The sequence below is a fragment of the Panthera pardus genome, unplaced genomic scaffold (assembly GCF_024362965.1).
Source record: "Panthera pardus isolate Hobbes unplaced genomic scaffold, ASM2436296v1 HiC_scaffold_11, whole genome shotgun sequence".
Classification (NCBI taxonomy): Eukaryota; Metazoa; Chordata; class Mammalia; order Carnivora; family Felidae; genus Panthera; species Panthera pardus.
The window spans coordinates 62,373,581-62,400,376 of NW_026526666.1; the positions used below are offsets into that span (position 1 = coordinate 62,373,581).

Below are 26,796 nucleotides of genomic sequence, written 5' to 3' on the forward strand. Positions count from 1 at the left end.
GACATCTAGCTACGTTTGGATTCTGCTATTTTTCAAAAACTTACTACTAGTATAATACCTATGGTAGTACATTTACCTACATACCTGTAATAAAACATAATTAGCTTTTTCTGGTGAAAAGTCTAGATGCTCCAGTCACTGTGGATGTTTAGCCTGTACTCCCAGTCATCCTTGGGCCAGTTTCTCTTGTCCTTGGGGGGTGCAGTACTTACGCACAGGCTCTGTGATCTCAGTGTCCCTTGTCCCCAGTGGGCCCCTCCTTCATCTCCTCACCCCTCATGCCTGCCATGCTAGCACACCCCACCTCCAGCTAAGGACCTTGCCTCGGACTTCACTGAGAATATACGAGTCACAAATGAGCAGGCCTCTATCCCCAGCACGTCGGAGCCTGTTCTTGTCATCTTTTCTCCTGTTACTGTGGGGGAGTGTCCTGTCTCCTCTCAAAATGAACGTCTACATGAGCAAACCCTTTATCGGCTCTTACTTCTGCATCTTTACCTTCTAGAATTTTCTACAGAGTACTTCTGTCAGCATGCGGATATGCTCTGGTATCTCTCAGCTCGAACAGACAACAGAGAATTCAGAAATACAAGCTCGTTTCACAGGGAGCTCACAGTCTGGTGGCATGTTAGCTGACCGAAACTCTTGATCCCATATTCCTTTCATCTCTAGGTCTGAGCTCCAGACACTCATTTGCCTACTTGATGTCTCCACTTCTTTCTCTAATCTACCTCATACAGCAACAAAAGTGGTTTTTTGAAACAAACTGGATCACATTACTTCTGTGCTTGAAAATTCTTCAGTGGATCCCTGTCAGACGCCTAATAAAATCCACAGCCTTTACATAACCCACAAGGCCTTGCATATGGTCTCACTTCAGTTTCCTCACACGGGTTTGTTGATTCCTTCGACACGCTCAGCTTACTTTCCTGCCTAAAGACCCTTGTACCTTTATTGCCTCTATCTGGGATGTTCCCCCATCCAGTCCTGCATCTTACCCTTGAGATGTCAGAGAAGCCGTTCCCTTCGGATGACCCTATCTAAAGCCAGTATACGATTGCTCTGCTCTGCTGTTGTACCTGTCTCCTCACTAAACCCTGGCTTCTTGAGGGCAGGAGTTAAGCGTGTTTGGTTCCCTACCGTACACAAAGAGCCTGGCACATAGTAAGCACTCCGCTGTTTGTGGGTGCGTGCGTGCGTGTATGCACCCGCGCACATAACACACGGAGAGATAGCAAGTAACCATTCATGTGAAGTGTTATGTGTGCCTGGCCCTCTGGAGTTTGCACTGAGATGAACTTTCCCGTTTGTCCAGTGTAATTCCAAAGTCTCTTCCCAATAGTAAGAAGCTGAATATCCTAGAATCATCACATATTTGGAAGGAACATTGCAAATATTTAGTTTATTCCCTTATATCCAACCAGGCTTGCTTTGAAATATCTCCGGAGGAACTTGGTGACTCCTCTGGGAGGATGTGTGGTTTGTTAGTGTTCCTCACGGTCAAGAAGCCCAATGAATTACCTAATCTGAATTCTTCCTGAGAGAGTTTATTATATTTTTGTCTCTTTATCACTGTCAATTTGTCACTGTCAGTTGCTGAATTTACATTTTGTAATTTTATAATTCTTTAGAATTCTTAAGATAACCTAGGTTGCCACTGTTATAACTAAAATAACTGTCCGTGTGAAGGGCTGCCGTCTCTTAGGTCAGAGCTTCTCAGTGCTGTGCTTTATTTTTTAGGCAATGGTCAAATGTCACTATAATTGTAAAAATCTGAAGCTGTGGTAAACATTGCTAGAAAATCGAGCTCTATTAAAAATTGATCTAAATTAAAACTACTAAACGAAGAGTATTTTACATCTTCTAAAAAGGTTTTGTTGTGGACGCACTTAAACATACAGAAAGTAGCCACAGTGAGAGCCCTGTCCTGTGCCACTTCCCGGGCCCGGTTCCCAGCACTTTGCCCATCTCGTTGCCCACCCTGTTGCCCACCCCCTGGCGCCCACCACTCACTCACAGGCCTGCTTTTTTTCCACAAGTGTTTTAAAGTCAGTCTCAGACATCATATAATTTCACTATAAATTTTTCAGCATGTGTCTCTAAAAGGTAGTTTTTTAAAAAAAAAAATAAGCACTTTACCATTATCACACTAAACAAAAACACTTCTTTTTTTTTTTTTAAACATTTATTTATTATTGAGAGACAGAGAGAGACAGAGCACGAGCAGGGGAGGGGCAGAGAGAGCGGGAGACACAGAATCCGAAACAGGCTCCAGGCTCCAAGCTGTCGGCACAGAGCCCGATGCGGGGCTTGAACTCACGGACCGTGAGATCATGACCTGAGCCGAAATCTGATGCTTAACCAACTGAGCCACCCAGGCGCCCTCAAAAATACTTCTCTTATATCCTCCTAAATCCAGTCCATATTCAGATTTCCACAGGCATCTCAAAAAGGTTTACTCTTCCACTGAGTTTATACAAATCAGGATCCACACAAGCTCCACACGCTGTTAGTTTATACATCTGTTAAGACTCTTTTAATCTATAATTGTTCTTTTTCCCCCACCACCTCCTTTTTTGTCATGCCATCTTTTTGAGGGGCACACTGGCCGTTTGCCCTATAGAAGTCCCCACATTCTGGATTCGTCTGCATTCTCATAGGGCCTCCTGGTGTCTACGATAGGAAATGTGGAGTGACCTCTGAAGACAGGCTTTCCAGAAGAATTACACCCGAATCTGACAAAGCCTCTGGAGCTGAACATTATAGGCACACTTGCTATCTCTAACTTTCTTGTGGCTGCCACTTAAAGTCTTAGTGCATTTGGAACACAGCCTTTTCAGTCTGGTGCACATTAGGTAGCTCCTGGGCAGCTAGCAGTTACGGGGAATAAGCAGCAGAGTGACCATAGAGAGCTCCGCTCTGATCTCTCTCTGGGGAAAAGAAGGCAGGCTCTCCATATACCCCTGAAAGGGGAGGAAGGAAATACCAGTGCTGCACGCAAACAGGGACCAGAGCAGCGTTCTTCTGGCACCTGGAGGACGTGGTCATCAACATTCGGCTGTATTTAAACCTCTCATGTGGAATAATGCGGACTTTCTGTTAAGAAATATTAGAAAAGACGGGGCGCCTGGGTGGCTCAGTCAGTTAAACGTCCGACTACGGCTCAGGTCACGATCTCACGGTCCGTGAGTTCGAGCCCCGCGTCGGGCTCTGTGCCGACAGCTCAGAGCCCGGAACCTGTTTCAGATTCTGTGTCTCCCTTTTTCTCTCCTCCCCCGCTCATGCTCTGTCTCTTCTCAAAAAAATAAATAAATGTTAAAAAATAAAAATAAATGTTAGAAAAGATAGACGGGTTTTCAGTTTGCTGATTACAGAATGAGTTGTCACACGGGAGTGCGTGTATGAAGCAGAACACAAAGCGTGGCTGGAGAAGCACAATCCAGGGCATTCCCACCCCCCTCAGCCCCGAGAGCAGCACCCCTGCCTCTGAGGCCACCGTACCACCATTCCACGCGTGTAAAGGATTGAATTAGGTTGTGCACTTGTGGGGCACGGTGCAGTAGCTGACCGTACCACCAAGAGTGCTGAGACGGCGAGGCGTGTAACAGACCTTGACTGCTGCGGTCATCACCTCCATCCCCATCACGGAGGGAGAAAGGAGGGAAGCACCACCGCTTGTTTAGGGGTCGGGTAATAAGGCTTGGGGAGAAGAGAGGAAAGGAAAGAGATAGAAATCCTGACATACGGGTGGAGGAGGAGGGGCGGTCTTGACTGTGAACTTTATTACGTTACTCTGAGAAATTCAAGGGATGCCCCTGGGAGAACCCCTTAGCCAACAGAATTTATAAAATTTTAGGTCCTTCGCTTTCGTATCTCTTTATGTCCATTTATCTCGTTATGCTGTTACATTTATACAAATACTCATTTCAGGAGAAGTGGGGAAGAAGGGGGAAAATCTACTTTCAGTGCCCAGGGGTCTGGTTTTCCTGTTTGGCCGCCTTCCTCCTGCACAGTGGCCTGAGACAGTGTCCCAAAGCTCTCAGGAGCCTTGACCCGAGAGCTTGGAGGGATTTTTTTTCTTGCACAGTAGATGGGCCAGGTGTTGGGAAGGTTAAGTTATAGAAGTTCCTTCTGCCTTCTCAGCACGCACCTTTTCTCTGTGTGTTTTAGGATTTTCTTGCTGGAGTGCAGTGTGCGAGAAGTACGAGTTGCCGTGGCCACCGTTCTGGAGAAAACCCTAGACAGTGCCTTGTTTTATCAGGATAAGGTCGGTCTCATTTCTTAAACGTTACATCTACATTCTGTCTCTACCAAGTGTCTTAAATTGCACGTAACAAGAAAGAGAGCCCAGGGTTGGAGTCTGGTAATTCTGCCTTAGAGAATGCACCTCCCACAGTCTGCCTTTCTGGTAAATGCCAGGGTAGAAGGCACACTGTCCTTGCCTCCTCGTACCCCAGAAGTCAGGATAGGCTAGGAATTTGGGTCTGCTCTGGTCTGCTTCAGGCTTTTCTCTCTAGAGCACTCCTTTTTCAGAGTCTTCGCTCAAGACTCTGTTCAGTTTCACTGAACTGAGACTAACCTGAATCTTGAGACTCTAGTCTAGACCCACAGACATTTTGAGCCGCACTTGGCTTTGTCTCTTTCCTAACAAGCTGTTTCCATGATCCAAACCTGCGGTTGGCGGCCAAAGCAAATAGTGCCGTCCATCTAGGAAGGAGCAGCAGCCAAGATGGTTTCTTCATTGGTCTCCATTACTCCTAATCTTTGCTCCTGTTCTTCTGGATTTCTTCTTCCTGATTCTGTTTCTGCAACATATTTTCTGGTTCACAGTTCCACACGTGCTAAACTAAACCGTGGTATTTATGACTGTCCTCAAATTTCAGATATCCCCCTAAGTTTTAAGTCTTAGGGAAATAAATGACATATACTGTAAGTCTGATTATTATTCAATCTGTTATTAAGTCCTAGCAAATATAGCACTTCTTCCCAAGTTTGCTGTTTCAAACAGCTGACACCACATGGAAAACTTTGAAAAATGTTGTTTTCAGATCCGATTGGCTCCTTATAGACATTGGCTGGAGGCAATGTGTCTCAATAAACTAAATGCAAATTCTAAGAGTTGCTGCTTCAGATTCAGACATTGGCTTTGCTGTTCCACCTTGAGCAAGTCCTTTTGTTTTTATTGTTTTTATTTAAAAAAACTTTTTTTGAGTTTATTTTGAGGGAAAGAGAGAGTGCAAGTGGGGAAGGGGCAGAGAGAGAGAGAGAGAAAGAGAGAGAGAATCCCAAACAGGCTGTACAGTGTCAGCTCGGAGCCCGATGTGGGGCTCGAACCCACAAACCACGAAATCATGAGCTGAGCTGAAGTCAGACACTTAACCGACTGAGCCACCCAGGTGCCCCCCAAGTCCTTGAAGAAAGATGCTAATCCAGTTACAGTACTTAGCTTCTTCAACATTGCCTGACCCAAAGTTCACCGTAAGACAACCTAAGGAGCTTTGCTCAGCCCAGAGTGAACAATGAGGTCAAATAGGCCCTTTAGGGAAGCCCTAGAAGAAGACCATGGCTCAATTCCAGGAATTCCAAGGAAGCTAAGGTTTACTCTAAGGCACTGGTTTTCAGTCAGCTTAAACAGCAGGACCATTTTTCAGACCTCACCTTGCCTGGATGCAGAGTATGTAACATCAGTCATTGGGAGCTGCTTAGGACAGTTCGAATACCATTGCTCTGAAATACCCTCACGGAGCTCTTCTACGATACTTAATGTAAGGGCCTTCTCGCTGTCCTCCTTCCTCCCGTGTACCAACCCAAACAGAGGATAAACGCAAAATTAGTGCAGTCTCCCTCCAGATGGGGTCAGGCTATGGCGTAGTAAGTAGTCCACCAACCTCTAGAGGCAGGACTACAGGTGGTAGAGAGGGAAGGGAGTGGTGGAGGACGTAAGCACGGAAGCCATTGCCTCAGTGAATTCTGTTTGACACCCAGCTGATGTATTTTATGCGTATTTCCCCCCCCATAACGGAAATGGTGCCTCTGGCCACCCACCTTATATTGTAAAGTACTTTGAAAACGAAGTGCTATATCAATGGTAGGTTTTACTGTATTTATGACGAGTGTGACAGGATGGGTGGGAATATTTCAGAAGCCTGTGAACACCATCTTCAGGGGAGATGAGCTAACAGGAGTAGTGAGCTGGTCTTAATTCTCCAGTCACAGATGGATTTCTAGGGACTCGTCCAAAACCAGTTGGGGTGGGAGGGAAAGAAGAAGCAATGTGATTACCAAAATGGTTTCTAAACAAATAAAATGTTTTTCAAAGCTTTCCATGAGGCGTCCGCGGGCTCTCAAGTAAGTTCACAGTTGAGTTGATATTACCGTTGTCATTCTGTCAGGCTGTTGCTCTCCATTTGCTCCATTGGCTTGATTTCTGGCCCCTATGCCTGTGTCTGTGTTTTTTATTCTTTGCATCTGTGATTATGTGAAGATGTAGCATAGTGGAGGGAGGGATTCAGAAATGTTTCCTCTTAAACCTCCCCTCCCCACTTTTCTTTTAAGAGACAGAGAGAAATTGGCTCTGCAAAAAATGTGACCATTAGGCCAATGAGTCCTGCCCCTGAATCTTCAATCGAGAAAACAAGACTAGGCTTTCCTCTTAATTGTTTCTACAGCACCAGTCTTTCCCTGGAGGATAAAAGTGATGATCCGTTTTTGCTCTCCAAAGCATAAATCCATCTGAATCTGAGACTGGATTGTATCAATCAGACTTCCTTTTGTTCTTGCGGTGATTTACTTCAGATTAATTCCGTTACAAACGTCTGTCTTCTATTCTTTTTCTTTACGTGATTTCGTCTTTCCTCAACCAGTTAAAAAGCCTTCATCAGTTACTGGAGGTCCTACTTGCTCTGTTGGATAAGGATGTCCCAGAAAACTGTAAAAACTGTGCTCAGTACTTTTTCCTATTCAACACTTTTGTACAAAAGGTAAGTGATTTTTTTTTCTTCTAATATCTTTTCCTTATATAGCAGATTTTTAGTCTCAAGGAACTTTTTATACATGGGAAAAATTTAAACAGGTCAATATTGGATCTAAATGTAGGGTTTTATGAGCGTTGCTTCTTAAAAATCTTTATTTGTGGATTCTGTTACTTGCCAGAATTCTGATACAGGTAGATACAGTTACTCGTATCAGACCTAGCAGGGGGTCTGCATGAAAACTAGTGCCTCCTCGCATGTCTGGCAGCCATTGTGAAGCAAAGTGAAGTTGTTGAAACTCCGGAGGTTTTTAAATTACATTTTTAACCATATTTTCTGTATGTAAATCATAGCATTTAAAAACTTACCCCTGGGGCGCCTGGGTGGCTCAGTCGGTTAAGCGTCCGACCTCGGCTCAGCTCTTGATCATACGTTTCTTGAGTTCGAGCCCCACGTCGGGCTCTGTGCTGACAGCTCGGAGCCTGGAGCCTGCTTCGGATTCTGTGTCTCTGTCTCTCTTTGCGCCTCCCCTGCTCATGCTCTGTCTCTCTCTCAAAAATAAGTAAATGTTAAAAAAACAAAAACAAAAACCTCACTGACCCCTTAAAACTTCTCGTTTAACTGTGTTTTTAATACAGATTTTTATCTGGAGAGATGTATAACTTGTTCTTGATATCTTGTGACAGCAAGGTATTCGGGCTGGCGATCTTCTTCTGAGGCACTCAGCTCTGCGACACATGACCAGCTTTCTCCTCGGGGCCAACCGGCAAAACAATCAGGTAACGCCCTCTACTTTGTGGCCCAGTGCGATGGCCATGGTTTTGTCACCACGTTGTCTCCCTTTGTAGGTGATGAATATATTTCATTTCATAAGAGTCCAGATACTAGCACTATGAAGCCCTTAAAATTCTTCGGAGTTCACTTGTTTTTACGGCCTCCTCAAAGATAATAGTTTCTCATAGGTAATTAGTCTGATAATAACTCATGGAGATGACTAGAATATCCGTCAAAAAGTGTCCTAGGAGGAAAGATGGGCTCTGCCTGGTGGTTTCAAAAGCCTTTAAGAAATAGTGGCATTGGGACCTCCCCTTGCCACCTGGGACTGTGAGCAAGGCCATTCTGGTGGAGGTTGTAAGTGGGGTGCTGGTCACAAGGGCAGAGTTCAAATGGGAAGTTGAATGGTGATGCACTGAGTGATGCTGTGGATATAATGCTCACGGACAATGAAAGGGAAGTTGCGATAAGTCAGGCTAGTTACAGCAAAAGAGGACTCTCCTGGGGCACCTGGGTAGCTCAGTCAGTTGAGTGTCCGAGTCTGGCTCAGGTCATGAGCTCTCGGTCCGTGAGTTCAAGCCCCGCATCGGGCTCCGTGCTGACGGCTTGGAGCCTGGAGCCTGCTTTGGATTCTGTGTCTCGCTCTGTGTTCCTCCCCCACTCACACTCTGTCTCTCAAAAATGAATAAATACTAAAAAAAAAAAATTAAAAAAAAAAAAGAGGACTCTTCTGTGTGGAGTTTCTATATTGCTGTGTTTCTCCCATTATTGTATTTCTTCTGTTTGATAGACTTAACTGTGAAACATGTGAATGTGCACTCAGGATGAACACTAGTTACGGAATGTTTATTACGTGCCAGGCACGCTAGTTACCTTACACAGTATACCTCGGATACGGGTCAGTAAAATAAGCATTCCCCTCCCCGCCACATTCTCAAGCAAGAATCAAAGCTCAGAGAACGTCAGCGAGTCATGTCAGGCCACAGAGCTAAAGCGTTGTGGAACAGAGATTCAGACCCAGCTCTGCTTTCCCTGCTGTGTAACGCATCACGTAGAAGCGCCTTCCTTTCTCTGTGAGAGGACACAGACTTGCGGGCCAGGCCTCCTCTCGGCCACCCGTTGTGCCGCCAGTTGTGCTCTCCAGTATCAAAACCAAGTGCTGCCTCCACAGCGTGTTCCGTGGGTTGATACCATGTTGAAATTTACAGTGGCTTGTTTTACTTCGCGCTGTATCCTCTCAGACTCCACTGACCCTGACGATTAATTGATACTGACTGTGATTTAAATAAGATTTAATTTAATTAATAGTGTTACAGAATTCGTATTGTTTTGCTTCTATGGAGCACATATAATATTGAAAACGTTTTCTTTTTCTGGTTTTCATTTCTGTATATATCTATTTTTTTAATCTCCATCCAAGTACGTTAGCATATAGTGCAATAATGATTTCAGGAGTAGATTCCAGTGCCTCATCCCTCACGTATGACTCCCAGTGCTCATCCCAGGGTCTTCCTTCAGGCCCTTACCCATTTAGCCCATCCCCCCACCCCCAGCCCCTCCAGGAAAACATTTTCACTTTTAGTGTTTCATGTGACCCACACAACCACGAAGCGGACGGGTATGTTGTCTCTGCTGTTCCACAAAGAGGCCAGATGCCATTACGGCAGAGAACTTGCCCCCGTCCAGCAAGCGCGGTGAATGGCACAGGAGGGCCATGGCTCCGGCTCTCCAGCCTCCCGGGTTTTCCCCATCAAACTCAGGTATAGGAAAATTACCCAGCACTCGAGAAGCATGCAATACCTGACTTCACGACGTAAATGGAACTGTTTCAGAGCACAATATGTCTACAGGAAAAAGAAATACAGGCTGGCTTAAAACCCATGACTTTCTTTATGCTTTGACTTCTGTCAGACACGGAGAAAGACTTGTGGTTCAAAACATCATGAACCAGCCTGTCCTTTCCCTTCTTTTTCATGGTACTTCTAACCCACACAGTGACGCTCAGTCTGTTTTCACTGTCGACAGATACGTCGGTGGAGTTCAGCACAAGCACGAGAATTTGGGAATCTTCACAATATAGTGGCATTACTTGTTTTGCATTCAGATGTCTCTTCCCAAAGGAACGTTGGTGAGCTTTCATATATCCTTGATACAGCAGAAGAAAGAAGGCAGAGTGAATTTGTCAGTAATGCACAGAGACTAATAATGTTAGCAATTAAATGAATATTATTCTCGTTTGGCTATTTGATATTTGAGGAACACTTAAGTTTTTTTGTCTTAATGCATGTTAAATTTCACCTTATTAGTTTGTCACAAGAGAAAGTCAGTCATTTATTTGGTGGGGAGGGGTATACAAATATTTTTTAAAAATACTCTAGGATTAGAGGCTAATGCAGAGTTCGCTCATTACATTCATTACTATAATTGGCCCAGCTAATCTAGTGGGGAAAATAGCCAAGTGTGGGTTGCAGTCTCCTAGCTGTGTGAACTTGACCTTTCTGATCCTAGATACAAAATGGAAATATTAAAAGCATAACTCCCCAGGTATAACGAGGATTAATGAGATAAAATGTTAAAGTACTTTGTAAAACTGAAGACGATTCAGACGTGAATTATGTCGTGGACATGTGTTTGGATATAAGAGGCAATAGTTGGTACCTTTCCCGCTTTGTCCCCCAGAACCACTAGTCTGTCCTCATTTAGCACAGCTGAGACACAAGTCGCCTCTGTGCTTAATCCAGTATCCTAAGCTGTGTGTGCACCATGTTTTTATACCGTGCCCGGGCCTTGTCAGGACAGCACCAACAGCAGTGACAATAGTAATACAAGAGGGCAGCTGGAAAGTATTCAGTGTTTTCTGTGTGCTGTGTGCTCTGTGTGTGTGAAATCCCCTCAGCAAACCTGTGAGGGATAGTCCCCTTCCACAGACGGGGAACCAGAGCACGGGCAGGCCTCGGAGCTTACACAGGCCTCAGCTGGGAAGTGGCACAGGGGTGGGTATGTGAGCGCAAGCCTCTGATCACCAGCAGGTGTAGTAGGCGTCCCTGTCATCTGACCAGGAAGATCTGATAGAAGTCCCGGGCATCACTCTGATCTGGAAATGCTTCCTGACTCCGGAGGACCACTGGGGAGCGCTCAGATGGTTGTGGGGTAGTTTGTTTTCTTTACTCTGACTCATACACCTAAAAAAGACAAGGCTACCTAATCTGTGAGCTCAGACAGGTTTGTAAAAGAAAGTCAGAGTGTGAGTCCTTGTTTTCTAGCACGTGGGGCAACTCACCCCTTCCATGTGGGGTGATTCTGCTTCACATCGATGGTGTTGGCCATTATTAGAGGGCACTTGTTTGAGCAACTAATGTCTCGTCTAGTGTCCCTTCAGAGGGCATTTGAGCATTTTGTTTCATATACCATTTACATTTTACTTCTTTGAAAGATCGTCTTGGGTGGGGTCACTAGGAGTCTGGAGATGTAAGTAGTCGCTCTGACAACTTAGGCACACGCTGTGAGAAGTAGGTAAACATTCTGTCCTGTCTGCATGCCTGGCTTCCCCACCAGACTGTGAGGGAACAGGCTGTAAGTACTGAGCAGTTGCGTATATGAATCTCAAGAGCATCGCTTTACCTTGTGGATTGTCTGCTCTGTAAGATAACATCAAGTGAGATGGGTTTGCTTTTTTTGGTCCCCTAAAGCTCCTGGTGTATTTAAACAACGGCCACCTATTAGCATCGCCCCCTCCAGCCCTCTGCTGCCCCTCCATGAGGAAGTAGAAGCCTTGTTGTTCTTGTCTGAAGGGAAGCCTTACCTGTTAGAGGTAAGTTCTTGATCTTCTGGAACCATTTTCTTTTTCATTATTTTCTCTTTGCGGAAACATGCCCTTTGTGATATTTTGCATGTCGCTCCGATGAAGGAGAGTATTGTTAAGAGAAGAAAAGATTCTTTCAAATCAATTTTTCTTCCTGGGTATATGTCAGAAAGAAATGATCCGCTGAAGAAAATTTTTATCAGTCCTCTCTACAAGCGAGGATTGGACCCTCGGGGTCCAGCCCAGCTAATTTCCCCCCTGCCCCACCCGGGTCTCAGGAGGAAGTGAATGACGCCATCAGTTACTCAGTTTATTATCTAAAGGTTTTGTTCCCAGTCTTCTGTGTGGGAGACTACATACGGCTCTGGAGCACACGCTTTTGGTAAATCTCAGGAGTGTGGGAGTGGGCTGCTCCCAGCCCTTCATCGTGTCACACGCCGTGTGGCCGACCTGCAGCTGGCGTCCTTCCCCTTCCGCCCAGAGCTGCCTACTGCTAAGAATTTAATCTGCCAGACCCTCTTCCGAAACTTGATTTACATGTATAAATCTGTAAGCCGTATATCATACTGGTGGTTTAATCATGTCAACAGTGCTGTACTCTGTATCTTTTGGTTTCTTTAGCTTAACATTGTTTACTTTAGGGATCTGTCAGTGACTCTCTTCATTTAGTGCTGGCGGTGGTGGTGCATTTGGGGCATTTATCTTTGAATATCCGATGAACGCGACTCCCCTGGGGAAAGAAGGTGTTGTGCACATTTGCACAGATTTTTTTTCCAGAACGACTTAGGCCTCTGGCAGTTAAGAAAGCCTGCTGTGAGGTGATGTTGAAGAGCTTGACCCTGAATACATCTATTTCAGTTGAAGTCAGAAACAACACATCGACAATTAACCCCGCCCTGAGAAAGTTTCCTCCTTTCATACCCTCCCGCTAGGTGATGTTTGCTTTGCGAGAGTTGACGGGCTCGCTCCTGGCGCTCATCGAGATGGTCGTGTACTGCTGCTTCTGTAACGAGCACTTCTCCTTCACCATGCTGCACTTCATTAAGGTAGGGTCTCCGAGAGAGAGCCGGCGCGGGCTGGGGGCCTGCCGCCGAGACTGTAGGGAAGGGCACCTTTGCTCCCAGGAAAGATGCTGCTTTCAGCGACCTAGTTGCTGTTTCTAATCAGAAACATACTGTAGGCCCCTTCTTAAAAACTAAAGACTGAAAAGAACCCAGAGTCTTTCCATTCACCGATAATCACCACAAACCTTCTCTTAGGTTTCCCTTTTATTTTCTGTGCGTGTATTTTACCATAATTGGAATTTTACCGTCTTTACGACTTTGTGTCCTTTTTTCACCTGACGTTATAAGTATTTTCCCACGTTATGAAGTTACCTTCGAGGCCCTTTCATCCTCTCGTCTACCATCATTTACTTAGCCATTCCCTCCCTGGCGATGCACGTTTGCCTTGGGCTCAGTTGTTAAGTACTTAGAACGTACTTCATAGTTAATCATATGCAGTGGCCACCGTTACTATGTAAGATGGGCTTCCAATTCCAGGTCCTTTTCACCAGGCAACATTTTAAACATCAAAAGTAGGTTTTTCTTACCTCCTGAAGAGGTGACGAAACTCATTGGGAAGCTCTGATCAGTACTGGACTCTTCCATACGTTGCACTTAACTGGGCACCACGTGCCGTTCCAGCCATTTACACATGGAACCCTCAAGTGGTCCTACGATGTAAACACTACAACTGTTACCATGTTACAGTTGAGGAAACTGAGGCACAGAGTAAGTAACTTGCCCGGTGTCCCGTAGCTAGCAAGTGGCAAAGTGGGAATCTGAACGTCGGCAGTGTGGCTCCAGGGCTGTGCTCTCAGCCATATTGCGTACTGCCTTTCTGGGAATTACTAGAAAAACCTTGAAGCCAGCACATATTTTTCTGAGTTTTTAATCTTGAATGTTTTTAATTATACGGATAATGCACGCCTGTGTTTTCTTTGTGAAAAATTAAGACGTGTGATAAGGCCAAAGTCCACCAAGCAACCGTGTCCACTCTCCGTCCTACCTCAGGGGTCAGTCCTGTCCCCTTCGCTGTGTCCTTTCAGGCCTCTTTTTGTGAATCGTTACCATATATATTAGTTTCTGCTCACAGAATCTCGGCCACCCCTTCTTGCCTTCTTACCTGCACCAGGACTTGTAATAGTGACACCTGTAGGGTTAAGAAGTGGCAGGTGAGCAGTGGATTGTGTGTTCAGACTGTTCCCAAAATGTGTTTGCCCTGAGCCTTTTCTGTGAAGACCTGTGTCAGAGGTGATTGAGTTCCTCTTACCCTTTACTAATTATACGGCCTCAGGCAGTTTCCTCCTCTGTTAAGTGGGAGGGAAGTATGACTTAACAGAGTGTGACACGCGGAATGCCCCCTCAGTACCGGACCTGGCACCTTGAAGGGCAGTGTTGTAACGCAGTGTCCTTCCCCACGGTCCACATGCGTGAGGCCGATAAGGCGCCCAGCGGAGCGTGAGTTTTACGAACCGTGATCCCTTCACCTAGTGTGCCTTGGCGAGTTTTCTATTCCGTAAGCTGACCTTTCTCACATATATCACTCATAGCATCCTTACCCCAGAGCGTATGTTCTGGAAAACAGAGTAGGTTATGTGTGAATGAAATAGAAACAGAAATTTGGGCCTGTTTGCTTAAAATTCTCTTTTCCTCTCTGCCTTTCTTCCTCTGTCCTTCCTAATTGCGTAGTGTGGTATCCTAGTCTCACAGTGTTACAGTCCGTAGAGACTGCTTTAGTCCCAGGCTTAGCCCAGAGAGGACAGCTGGCCCAGGGTCGAGCCGACAGTGGTGGATTTAGAACGGGAGCCCAGCCCTGTTGCTTTTGCCACTCTGATGAGCTTTCCACTGAAGACTCACTGGAATTTTTGTGCTTCTAAAAAATTTTTCAGAACCAACTAGAAACGGCTCCACCCCATGAGTTGAAGAACACGTTCCAGCTCCTCCATGAGATACTGGTAAGTGAAAAACGTTCTGATTCTCCTGTGCTGTTCACTAGGGTTACCGGTCAGGGCGCTGGGGTGGCTCCATCGGTTGCGCGTCCAACTCTTGATTTCAGCTCAGGTCGTGGTCTCAGCGGTTGTGAGATCGAGCCCCATGTCAGGCTCTGCGCTGAGTGTGGAATCTGCCTAAGATACTCTCTCTCTCAGGGCGCCTGGGTGGCTCAGTCAGTTGGGCATCCGACTTCAGCTCAGGTCGTGATCTCACGGTCCGTGAATTCGAGCTCTGGGCTGACAGCTCGGAGCCTGCAGCCTGCTTTGGATCCTGTTGTCTCCCTCTCTCTCTGCCCCTCCCCTGCTCAAGCTCTCTCTCTGTCTCTCTCAAAAATAAATAAACGTTAAAAAAAATTTTTTTTTCAAGATTCTCTCTCTCTCTCTCCCCCTGCTCCTCTCTCCCTCCCTCTCTCCCTCCCTGCCTCCCTCCTCTCCCTCCATCCTCCACTCACACTCTCTTTCTAAAATTAAAAAAAAGAAAATAGTCAGCTTGTTCTAGTCAGCTTGTGTTTGCAAACAGAAAGTTCGTGTCCTTGTATCGTCTTGTACTCACTTGGCCTGCACTTAGTGGGTCCTCTTTACCGCAGTCATGTTTCTGTCATTACCGACTGGGAGGCTAGTGGTAAGGAAACTACCTCGTGGGAACTCACAGTGGAGCGAGGGAGCCCGCCAAGTATAGGCAGTGACAGTGCAGAGAGCAAGGAAGTGGTGGCCGGGGGACTGTGCCGAGCACAGATGCCGTCTCCTTCAGACCTCAGGATAACCGTCACGTAAATTGCTGCTCTACAGTTCATTCACATCTAAGACCCCGCTGATGGCCCACGTGCTACTAAAATTCCTGCTTACAAGCCACGAAACGGGAATGTAATCCACCGTAGGATGCATTCCAATTCCGGATACGGAGGAGAGGCAGGGGAGAACTCAGCTGTAAGCAGTGAAGTCCATTATTGATAGAAACTGCACCTTAGCAATGTGGAGGGATTTGCCCAAGGCCACCCTTGAATGGAAGGGACAGAGTCAGGATCTGAGCCAGGCGACCGGCCCCAGAGCCCGTGCTCTCCACCAGCTCGTTTGCAGGGCCCGTAAGGAAGTGGCGTCAGCAGGAGGAGAGGGAATGGAGTAGGGCTTGGGGAACAAAGCCCAGACCAAATCGTGAAAGGCTCCGGGTACCAACGCATGTGCACGTTTTTCCTGTAGGCCTGTGGTTGCACACTGGTAGCCGGGTTCTTGAGAAACCAGGTCATGTGACACACTGGCCCCATTTCCTGGATGCCCCAGTCACCCAGAGCAGTTAGCAGCTTGCCCCGCTCAGATGAGGCACATGCTGTCCAGTGCCCCTCTGTCCTCACTGCTCCTTATTGTCATTCCTAGCCCACTTGGTTCATTTCCTGCTGTCCTGGCCTGTGTAGACATTTCACTTTGCAACCCCTGCCATCACTGTTGGGCGGCATGGGAAGGCTTTAACAGGGGAGTGATGGGACCTGACTTAGGTCATAGAAAGGTTCCCCTGGCACTTGTTTTGAAGGACTGACCGAAGAAGGAAGCTGGGTTGGAATTGGAAAACCACACAGGCATGTGTGGCAGTAACCTGAGTGTGAAATAACAAGGTCCGAATGGCAGAGAGACAGGGTAGAGGCAGCAAGGAACAGGTCTCGACGTGTTTGGTGGGAGAGGCAATCAGTAGACCTTGATGACTGGTTGTGGGCCGGCAAGAGCCCAGCCCAGGGCTCGCTAAGCAGACGGAGAGTCCGGGTTTCCGGTAGGTTCCTGAGACTTAGCTTAGGCCTTGGCACAGGGTGGGCATTCAGTAAACATTTCTGAATAAGGACAGACACCATGGATACCATTTATAAAAAGCCTATCTCTCTGGTCCTTTACCTCCTTTTTAGTCCTAGCACTTTTACAAAACACAGAAGATTGTTGCCCCTCAGGAGAAGGACAGTGTATTGTTGGTCTGTTCAGCAGCAAACCACTTGGCCTACTGCCCTGTGCATAGTTCAACGCCAGGCACAAGAAGGACGGCCATAAGCAGGACACAGATCCAGCCCTTTGTGGCTTGGCATAAACCTCCATGCAGCGTGGAGAGACTGTATTGTAGCAAAACTTTCACGTGGTTTTGGCAGACAGTTTAGACCCTAAACCTCTTACCCTTGGGATCGTGCAATACACGTCCTTAGAGCCCGCTAGGTTACTATTGACAGCTGTGGATATAGTTGGTAAGAACACATAGACAGGAAGCGAATGGATCTGCAACTCTTCCTGAAGTTTTTCATCTTTAGTTTAAAATTTAAGGGGCGCCTGGCTGACTCATTCAGTAGAGCATGTGACTCGATCTTGAGGTCTCAAGAGTTTGAGCCCCATGTTGGGGACTAAGTTGTACTTAAAATAAATAAATAAAATAAAATTTAAGATACTGTTGAGATACATGTCAGTGACACGTTGTCTGCATTGGGTTTTGTTAAGTGAGGAACTAAACCTCTTGAACAGAATTATTTTTAAAAGGCACCAGTGCGTGCCATCGCACAAGTCCCTTCTTTCATTCACCAGCCTTTGTCTCCTTCCTGTCACAGGTCATTGAAGATCCCATACAGGTGGAGCGAGTCAAATTTGTGTTTGAGACAGAAAATGGATTATTAGGTGAGTAGCCTGGCCTTCCTGAGAAACGTCTGTAGCAGACGGGCAGATGGCCTGTTATGGCCGGCCTCCTCCCTGACAGGTCTGCCCCGGGGCTCTTCCCCGCGGGGGACCTTGGGGTCCCGTTCCTGGGGCAGGTAAGAGTCAGGGATGCTGTGACTTTTTTCAACAGCGAAAGGCTGCTTTCTGATGTCAGAAGTCTTTCATTCTGCTCTGCAGCCACTGGGGAGGGAAAAGGACGTTGTCATTCTCATGAGATAGGATTGTTGTTTTGTTTTTACCTGTGGTATGAATGCACCCAGATTTCTTTTATCTACTTGTAAATTTTTTGTCGGAAGGCTAAAGTGGCTTTAATGAGCTGTTTCTTAGAAAGTGTGGTTAAAAATAGTCCTCTTCAACATCCACCACCCACCTGTATTTCCAATTAATCTGAGTCATTTTAGATTTTGCTCTGTAGTAAGAGATTTAAGACCTCTTATTCCAGAAAAGAAATGCAAGCTAAAAAGCCGTGACATTCAAGGCCACTGAGCAGCACCCAGGCTCCCTGTAACTTCCAGACCATGCGCTCCTCAAGGGCAGGGACCAAGTACTATTTACTTCTACATCCCCAAAGTGCAGAGCAGGAAGTATGTGTTGAACTGAACTAATACCCTATATTTCCATTTTTCAAACTGAAAGTGTTGTAACCACTCTTCTGTCAGTAGCATGGTGGGTAGAAAAGCCTGAAGGTCTGTTGAATAATCAGTCGAAGTTTTAGTTCCTTTTGGCTCTCCTAAAAGTCACACCTCCACCGCCACATAGGTTTCTTGAATACTATTCAGTGTTTCTGCCCATCAGCATATGGGGAGTCCTGTCGAATCCGTGCCCCCCATGCTGATAGTCTGTCCCCTGTCTGCTGATCAGACTGTAAGTGTTCAGAACAAGAGAGTAGTGTTATCGGGACCCGCCTGCAGTGACCTGCTTTCTTGTCACAATTTCCTGTTCTCTCCACTCAGCTCTGATGCACCACAGTAATCACGTGGACAGCAGTCGCTGCTACCAGTGTGTCAAATTCCTCGTGACTCTTGCTCAAAAGTAAGTATCAACTCAAAACGCAGGGAGGAGATGGTGTGTTCAGTTACAAGCCGTCTGGCCAGGAAAAAAATCTGCCTCGCTGGAGTTCCTAGAGAGCCTGAGTCAGGGCGTGCTTGCTGGGGTGGTTCAGAAACCGGCTCACGTGATCTCGAGGAGAGGTGAAGGGAATGTCCGAAGAGCAGCAGGTCTTGCGGAATCCAAGACCAAAGGCTCATCCGGCAGGGCTCGTGCAGGCAAGGCAGGAATCAAGGCGGATTCGGGGACCTTAACCAGAGTTCATGCACTCGGGCTTGAGATGGCTTCAGGCCATGTAACACCACTAGCACCTCTGTCAGGCGGGTGGATCCCCGCTTTCCATCCGGTCTCTCCAGAGACAGAACAATGTTGTAGCTGCCTCCACATAGGAGCCCAGGCCCTGTGCTGAGTGCCTTGCCCCACTCTCATTTAATCCTCGCAGCCGCTCCGCGCGGCTGGATACCGCTAGTCCCGCGTGGTGGGCGGTTTAAGCGGCGTGCCTGCGGTCAGAGCGAGGGCTCGAGCACAGGCGATGGGCTTCACGGAACGGTTCTCTTCTCCTTTGCTTAATTGTGGTAAAATACACACAACACAAAAGTTACCATTTCAGCCACCCCTAAGTGTACAAGTCCACGGCGTTAAGCGCGTTCGCGTTGCTGCTCAGCCATTGCTGCCACCCGTCTCCAGAACTTTGTCAGCTTCCCAAACTGAAACTCCATACCGACTAAACAGTCACTCCCCATTCTCCTTTCCCTCTTCCCCCAGCAGCCCCCCTTCTCCTTTCTCTCTCTACGAACCTGACTCCTCTAGGTGCCTTATGTAAGTGGAATCCCGCAGTGTTTGTCCTGTCGTGACTGGCTGAGTTCACCTCGCATGATGTGCTCAAGGTTCATCCATGTTGTAGCCTGTGCCAGAATCCCCTTCCGTTTTCAAAGCCCAGAATACTCCCCGGTGTGGCTCTACCACGTTTTGTCCACTTGGCGGTCGACAGGCACTCGGAAAGCCAAGGTTGTTGGTGTTAGAAGGAACCGTCGTGGTTTGCTGCTTCGGCTCCCCTGGGTAGGACACGGGCAAACAAAAAGCCAGCGTGACTGCATGGTGACCCGAGGCTACAGAGCACGTTATGCCACGCCACTGGGTCTCCATTTATCTTGCCCCAGATTTTTACCGATTCTTCAGCATGGGTATTGCCATCCTTGGATTTGTACCCGAACAAGAATAAGAAATCTCTTGGCCTTACTCTTGCTGCATTTGAGTGTCCTACACAAATTAAATGAGAGCTCTGGTGAAATAATGGGTGAACGTGCGTTTTCCCAGTGACATAGCATTGTGGACATGATGGAGATCATCCCTGCCACGGTTGTGGGTTCGTTACCAGGCTTGATAATGGGCGGCATGACATGAGAAGTACTTGCCTAAGTGGCATTTCCAGGTAGTGTTGGGGCCTCATGGTATGTCTGATGCGGGTACATAGTCCAGATAGCAGTGTCTTCATCTGTGCCTCTCTGTCCCTCCTGGAACCTGCATTGCACACACACAGGATCCCCGTGAGTGCTGTCTTTGACTCTGAGGGGCAGCTTTCTAAGTGGACAAATAAACCTGCAGAGAGAAGGGGGCTCCAGACCATACTTTAAAATTGGTTTTCCGGGAATTATCACTCGCATCACAAAAGTGTAAAGACTGGCTTTGATTCTTTCGAGAATCATTTCTGTAGTTAACTGTACGGTGTGTCGTGGGGTTTTCTTGTTTATTTTTGAGTTTCCATCTTTGAATTGTAATAGGACTTAGTGGATGAACTGGTCCTAGATCAGAGACCTTTCGCTACACATTTACCTTCTTTTGCCTTTTGAAGTTTAAACGTATGAATGTGTCTGAACCAAAAGCAAGTAAAAAACTCTAGAAAGACAACTGAACTTTAGCAGAAGTAGCATTTGTGTATCAAAATCAAAGGGGATGAAACAAGTATATTTGCAAGGAAAGCATTTGGCTGATAGAATATTCCCCAATCACCAGGTGTCCTGCTGCTAAGGAGTACTTCAAGGAGAATTCCCACCACTGGAGTTGGGCTGTACAATGGCTACAGAAGAAGGTAATTGCATTTTGAACTTTTCTGGCTATCACATAGGAATCAGTAAGAGCACATCTTTTTTGTTTGTTTGTTTATTTTTGAGAGAGACAGAGAGTGTGAGCAGGGGAAGGGCAGAGAGAGAGAGGGAGACACAGAATCCGAAACAGGCTCCAGGCTCCTAGCTGTCCGCACAGAGCCCGACGCGGGGCTCGAACTCACGGACCGCGAGATCATGACCTGAGCCGAAGTCGGACGCTCAACCAACTGAGCCCCCCCAGGCGCCCCAAGAGCACTTCTTACCAGGAAAAACCTCTTCATTTGGAGACTGGCCTCAACATTTGGTCAGACTTCAAACTTTTTTCAGTACAGCTGATACCTATCATGACACATTAAGTTTGCGTCTTAACACAGCATCTTAACTGTATAGGTAAGAGAGCAGGTGATTACGTAAGATGTAGGATCTCACTGAGGTCTTGCGAGGGGACGTGAAACCCTCCAAGAAAGCATCTCCTGGTGTGTTAGATCTGGGTGGGTCTGTGTGCTGTGTTAATGCTTTTTATATTCCGATATCTAATGGTGGAAATTGTGGACTCCCGTGGGCTTGTCTGATGGCGTCTTTGACTTTCCGTCTCAGATGTCAGAACATTACTGGACTCCACAGAGTAACGTCTCTAATGAAACATCAACTGGAAAAACCTTCCAGCGAACGATTTCAGCTCAGGTGAGGCCTCTCTTTTGGTTTTGTGTGGCTTGAAATCCCACAGGTAGGATTTGTAGTGTGTTTCACACTAAACATCGTAGTGCGTTTAACGTGTGCCACAGCCTCGGAGCGACGAGAGGTGTGGGTGGCGAATGAGAAAGGACAGAAGAAGGGAGTTTCTGTGAAGAGACAGCTTGTCATGTGGCTGGCAAATTCTGTGGCAGAGGAAAAGCGGTGGGGGCCGCTGGGGTGGGGGGGCGCCCTGGCTGTTGCCGCGAAGGCAGCCCCTGGGGGTCAAGTGACGGGGAGTCTTTCTGGTGGCACCACACACCCTGACTCCCTCCTCTCGTGTCCACGTCTCTCACAGGACACCTTGGCATATGCCACAGCTCTGCTGAATGAGAAAGAGCAGTCCGGGAGCAGTAACGGCTCGGAGAGCAGTCCCGCAAACGAGAACGGGGAGAGGCATTTACAACAGGTACAGCTGTGGCCCACGGCCCAGGGGAAGGGGCACCGCACCCGCTCTGAAGCTTTCCAGGAAGAATTTCCATAATCAAGACCAAAGGAGACCCCAGCTCCGCCCTCTAGCGATGCCGTCGGTGGGGGGGCCTCTCTGGTACTGTGCTCACAAGGCAGAACAGCAGCAGCAGGGAGGGGACTGCAGGGCTAGGGGCTCAGTGCGCGCTGGCCCGGGTGACCACCTCCAAGATGGTCCTTGTACAGCCGGGCCGCAGACGCCTTCGTTCCAGCTGGCTCACGGCACTCTGCCGGCTTGCCACAAGTCCCCCCCACCGCCCCCCTCCTGTCGCTTTCACCAGCCTCCCCAGAAACACGGACCCTTGAAAGGAAGGGCCATCGAAACACCTACTTGTCAGGGGAGTCAAAGAATAATTTTAAGCTTATTAAAAAAAAAAGAAAAAGAAAAAAAGAACACTTTCGATACGGGTCGCTCCGGTAGAAAAAGGAATGAAACATTGCTGGCGCGCTCACCGATGAAGCAGCTGTGAATGTCCTGCCGAGCGTCGTGTCTTCCCTCGGCCTGTATCACCTTGCGCCAGGGCGGTCTCCTCCGTAGTCCCGCCACAGTGCTTGGCACAGAGGGCTCATTAAACGAATCCCGTTGATGTTGTGTGTGCCATTGTTTTCTAACCTTTCAAATTCTCACAACAGCCTCTTGAGGTCCCTGTTACCCTGACTTCACAGAAGGGACACGGATGCCCAGCACGGTGATGTGGTGTGACCCAGCAGTTGCCCTCGTCACCTACTCTGTTTGCAGAGAAGATCAAAGCTGTGGGACGAGAGGTCTCACAGCTGCCAGGCTCACAGGCCCCAGGAGCATGTGTCCCCACACGCGTGTACCCGCACCGTCGCCCACCTGGAACCTCTCCCTCTCCGCACGTCCCTTCCAGCAGTGTTTTGACACACCCTGTTCTCTCCTGTTCTTTAAAAACGACTCTCTCCCCTCTCTTCCTCTTCCCTCTTTCCCCGTTTGCACAGTCAGACTTCTCCAAGAATTGTCAGAACTTACAGTTCTTCTCTCTTGCTCCTCCTGGGACCTCTTCCAGGCTGACCCCCTGCCTAGTGGCTGGCTCACCACTAGGCAGGGGTGACAGGTGGCCTCCACTTGTCAGGCCTGGTCGTAGTGGAGCACACAGCAGCATGGGACCTTGCCGGCCGCTCCTCGCCTCTGGACACAGTCTCCCCTGGGGCCTCCATGGTGCCTCACCCTCCTGGCTTTCCTCCAACCCCTCCACCTGTTCTCTCTCCGTCTCCATGGCTGTGATTCTCCTGGGTGCCAGCCGGGGCCGTCCAGCTCCTTCCCTCAAAGACCTCTCACGGTCAACATGCCTGATGCCTCCGCCCACCCCAGCGAGGGCTGGCCTTCCTTGGTGTCCTTATTAGAAACAGCGCCCTATGTAGCAGGTGTCTTTCTGGACATTCCTTCGCACGCTGCAGTCCGTTCACCGATTCTGCCAGGTTGCCCTCTTAAACATCTCCCGTGCGTCTCTTGCATCCTCATAAGGACCAGAGTGTCCTTGGTCTCTGAGGATGCCCCTGCATCACTCTTCCTTCCCTCAATGGGTCTCCATTGCTGTTAGGATAAAAGCCAGAATCCTCAGCACAGGCCTGCTAGGTTTGGCCCCTGCCTACCTCTCTCCCCTCATGTTCTGAGTTCTGGATGCTGATGGCCTTCTCGGAGTTGATCAGATACCCTCTTTCCTTTTGCGTGGGGCTTCCCCCACTCACCCCTAACTCCCACTCGGCTTATGTGTCACTTTGCAGAGACTGCCTGCCCGTTCCCCACCCAACCCCCACCCACGTCAGCCCCAACACACGACAGACATTCAGAACTTTGTTCGCATATCGGCTGAAGGCCGCACGGCTGGTGACAGAAACAGAATTCAGGGGTGAGCCAGAAGCTTCCTGGTCTTCGGCAGGCAGTGCGACACACTGCTGGGGACGCAGCGGTTCGCGCGGCTTTCCCGAGCGCGGCCTGCATTGTTGTACAGGAACATGGTGACCCGAGGGCTCAGTGACCACACGAGAGCATAGAAATGAGAGTTTTGCACAATCAGGAACTGTCAAACGCAGGGTGTTACAGTTAGGTTTTTATTTCCCTTTGATCAAACGTGGAGCTGTTGAATGCGGACATTACCGAACACAAATAAGTCCCTCGGTGTTGAGAAGCTTTTCTCTAACTTGACCGTGCATGAACTTAACCTCCTTCTCTTTTTCAAAGGGTTCAGAGTCACCCATGATGATTGGCGAGTTGAGAAGCGACCTGGATGATGTCGACCCCTAGAGGAACAGCATGCCCAGCGTGCGGTGAGGAGTCACAGCTCCAGTACTGGGTGTTCAGCACCCTCTCAAAATCCAGTTCTCACCCTTGAGCCCTTTAGAAGAGCCCGAAGCTCGGACTAGGAGAGCCTGCCGTGATCCCAGAGGAGCGTGTGTTTTTCAAGAAGGCACTCTTGGCCCCTGGAGAAGGTTCAGGAGCTGTTTGGCAGTGGGAGGAGGCCTTCCTCCGGATCACCTGTCCCGGGGCACAGTCCAAATGTGGATTCACAGTTCTGTGGAAATTCTAGGAAATAAAGCCGCTGGCAGACTTTTTCGTTTCACAAACATACAAGAGTGAATGAGGGTAAAGCCGTTGCTTTCTCTTTGATGCTACAACGGAAGTTCCTTTGGATTTTATATTTAAAAAAAAAAAAAAAAAAGGCAAGCTGCCTTTAGATAGGCGGGGGCAAATTTTTAATCTTGCAGTAACATTGAATAGGAATATCCAATTTAAAATGATGTAAAGATAGGTAATAAAATTCCTTTCCACTGTAAAATAGTAGTTGAAGAACTCCGTTTACACAGACCTTTGTATTTAATATGTCTCCCTGTTTGTATAGAATCTCAGACGGGTCAGGATCAGAGCCCTAGGCATGAAGTTGGACCGTGATGAAATGTTACCAGGATCAAAAATTGGGAAATTTATTATGCTCTTTAAGGTATTTTTCTGATATGATTCAGGTTGAAAAGAGCAATTAAAAAAACAAAAGTGTTCTTCAGAAGTACAGGGTTCATTCTTTGATATCAATCACTAAGGAAGTTGTGGCATTTTTCCCCAAATTTTGAAAACAGCAAAATAAAAAGCACTTTAAATTATAACCTTACGGAGTTTGACTTCATAAAATCACCTTTCTAATGCTTGGAGACATATTGAATAAACTGTAGTCTTAAATCATGTGATCTGCAATCATTTGCTTTTGCTTAAAACATAATTATCGAGACCCTTTGGCGCTGGTTGTGTGTGAAGTTAAATATTTGAGTTGAGAAACACTGCTCTGTGAGTTGTAGTAATTTGAACGGGGAGAAGGAATTTGAGACCTTGTTTCTCTGCAACATGACTAGCGAACAGTGAAAAGATTGGGACAAGATTTACTTTCCCAGAAATAAGCAGGAAGTAATTGAACAACTGGCCACTTCGTCGGTATTTCCCAATTCTAGCACCATTCACTCCTTTCAGATTTGGATCCCAGAGGGGAGAAGGGATATGCCACCGTACTTCATATATTTTGTGCATTTTGTATTTTGAGTCACATTTTACCTTTAGTTATGTGCTCTGCCTTGTTTTCAACTCACCGCGCACAGAACTAGGGAAGCTTAGGAAGTGCCAGGTTGCCCCTGTCGGTTAGATTTGCCAAGTCAAAGAGGCGTGGCCAGCCCCAAAGTGCCTTTTTGGTGGCTTTCCAGTTGTGTGGACACGTGACAGGACAGCCCTTCACTGCTGTGCACCTCGGCACCCGGCCCCGTCACTCCTGAGCGCTGAGGTGACTGTGCAGCCGGCCGCAGCCGGTACCCGTGTCTACAGCCCGCCGCAGGCCAGTGGCGGCCATTGTCAAGGACGCTGTGCAGAGGGAGGCCGCCTTTAAGAACAGAACTGCGCCCTCGGAGAATTGGTCAGAAGCAGTTGGCAAATTGTCTATGGTTCTGCCGTCCTTGGGAATTCAGATGTGAGGTTTTAAAATCAATTCTGAGAACACGGATACTCCCCTGTCCTACTGTTTTCCCTACCCCACCCTCAACCTTCTCTCCGCCCCCATCCTCACACAACGATTGCGTAGGACATGACCTTGAAATGCCGGTGATGATCTGTGTTGGGATATCATCGCTGGCAACTGCACTCTCAGGAGCCCAAATTCAGGAGTGAAATTGCCACTTCTAGTCCCTTATTTCCTATGGAAACAACACCCCCCGCCACCCCCAGGACCTGCTGTCCTCACCGTAAGGCTTCATCAGGATCGCCCGTCACTGTTGTGTGTCATACGCGCTGGTTAAGTTTGTTTGTGTCATCGCTGCAGTGGACATCACTTCCTCTTTGCCGGGAACCACTTGATTTCCAACGGCTGCAGTCTGCAAACCTGCTGATGACTTTTTTTTTAATGTACAACAAAGTGACAATTACGACAGGCTTACCTTGGAAGAGTTGTCATTTTTACTGCCAATTTTTTGGATGAAGATGTTTTTATAAATCTTTCAAAATGGTCTGCACATCGAATAGGAATTGCACAACTAACTCAATGCTGTGTGTTCTCAAGAAGCTCCCTTCGTGAGGCCCTCCGCAGGGTGCCCGCTCTGCCCCGTAGAGGCGTCTGGGAAGGAAAACCAACGAGCAGCCCAGCAGGTATCTTGCCCATGACTTCTCCTGGAGCGCTCACACGGTCACTGGCACTAGAAGCAATTGTAGGACCTAGGGCATCGTGTCCTCGGACTCACCCTATCTTGCCCCACCCTCCCTGCTAACATTGAGGCGTGTGCAGTTACCTTCTGAGCTTGGAACAAGCAGACTGGAATTTTCCTCTGCTACCTCTTGTGTACAAAATCTTGTTTATAAAATTTCAAAAGGAAGTAGGTAAACTAGGGAAGAATCGTAATCCTAAATTTGGATCATGAGTGGCAGAGTTCTTAGCTTCTAAGGGTATAAAATAAATTTTTCAAAAATGTAGAGTTGGAGTCTCGCCGGCCTTTTTCTGCACGGTGCGGGGAGGGGTGCCCTGGGCCTGTGGCCTGGGGTTGCTTTTGGAACTTTGCACTGATGACGTGAATAAGGCCCCCCCTTTAACGATGAGAGGTGACGGGTCTTCTGAGCCTTGTGTGGTTCTCTCCTCTGGATAGCCTGATCATTTTAGGGTTCATGTGCCAAACTCAGGCTGATGGCCTACGGACGTCTCCCTG

The 26,796-nt window shown here is 47.7% G+C and overlaps 1 protein-coding gene across 1 annotated transcript in view; it reads left to right on the top strand.

Annotated features, from left to right (window-relative positions):
* USP24 (ubiquitin specific peptidase 24) overlaps positions 1-26,566 on the top strand; it is a 140,904-nt gene extending 114,338 nt beyond the window's left edge. The window contains exons 56-68 of the mRNA XM_019449165.2: positions 4,171-4,267; positions 6,864-6,980; positions 7,658-7,750; positions 9,771-9,873; positions 11,435-11,556; positions 12,480-12,593; positions 14,480-14,545; positions 17,152-17,218; positions 18,211-18,289; positions 20,318-20,393; positions 21,007-21,093; positions 21,440-21,550; positions 23,813-26,566. Coding sequence (XP_019304710.2) covers positions 4,171-4,267; positions 6,864-6,980; positions 7,658-7,750; positions 9,771-9,873; positions 11,435-11,556; positions 12,480-12,593; positions 14,480-14,545; positions 17,152-17,218; positions 18,211-18,289; positions 20,318-20,393; positions 21,007-21,093; positions 21,440-21,550; positions 23,813-23,875 — 1,195 coding nt within the window. The 3' untranslated portion in view covers positions 23,876-26,566. The remainder of the gene's footprint in view (positions 1-4,170; positions 4,268-6,863; positions 6,981-7,657; positions 7,751-9,770; positions 9,874-11,434; positions 11,557-12,479; positions 12,594-14,479; positions 14,546-17,151; positions 17,219-18,210; positions 18,290-20,317; positions 20,394-21,006; positions 21,094-21,439; positions 21,551-23,812) is intronic.
* The last annotated feature ends 230 nt before the right edge of the window (positions 26,567-26,796 follow it).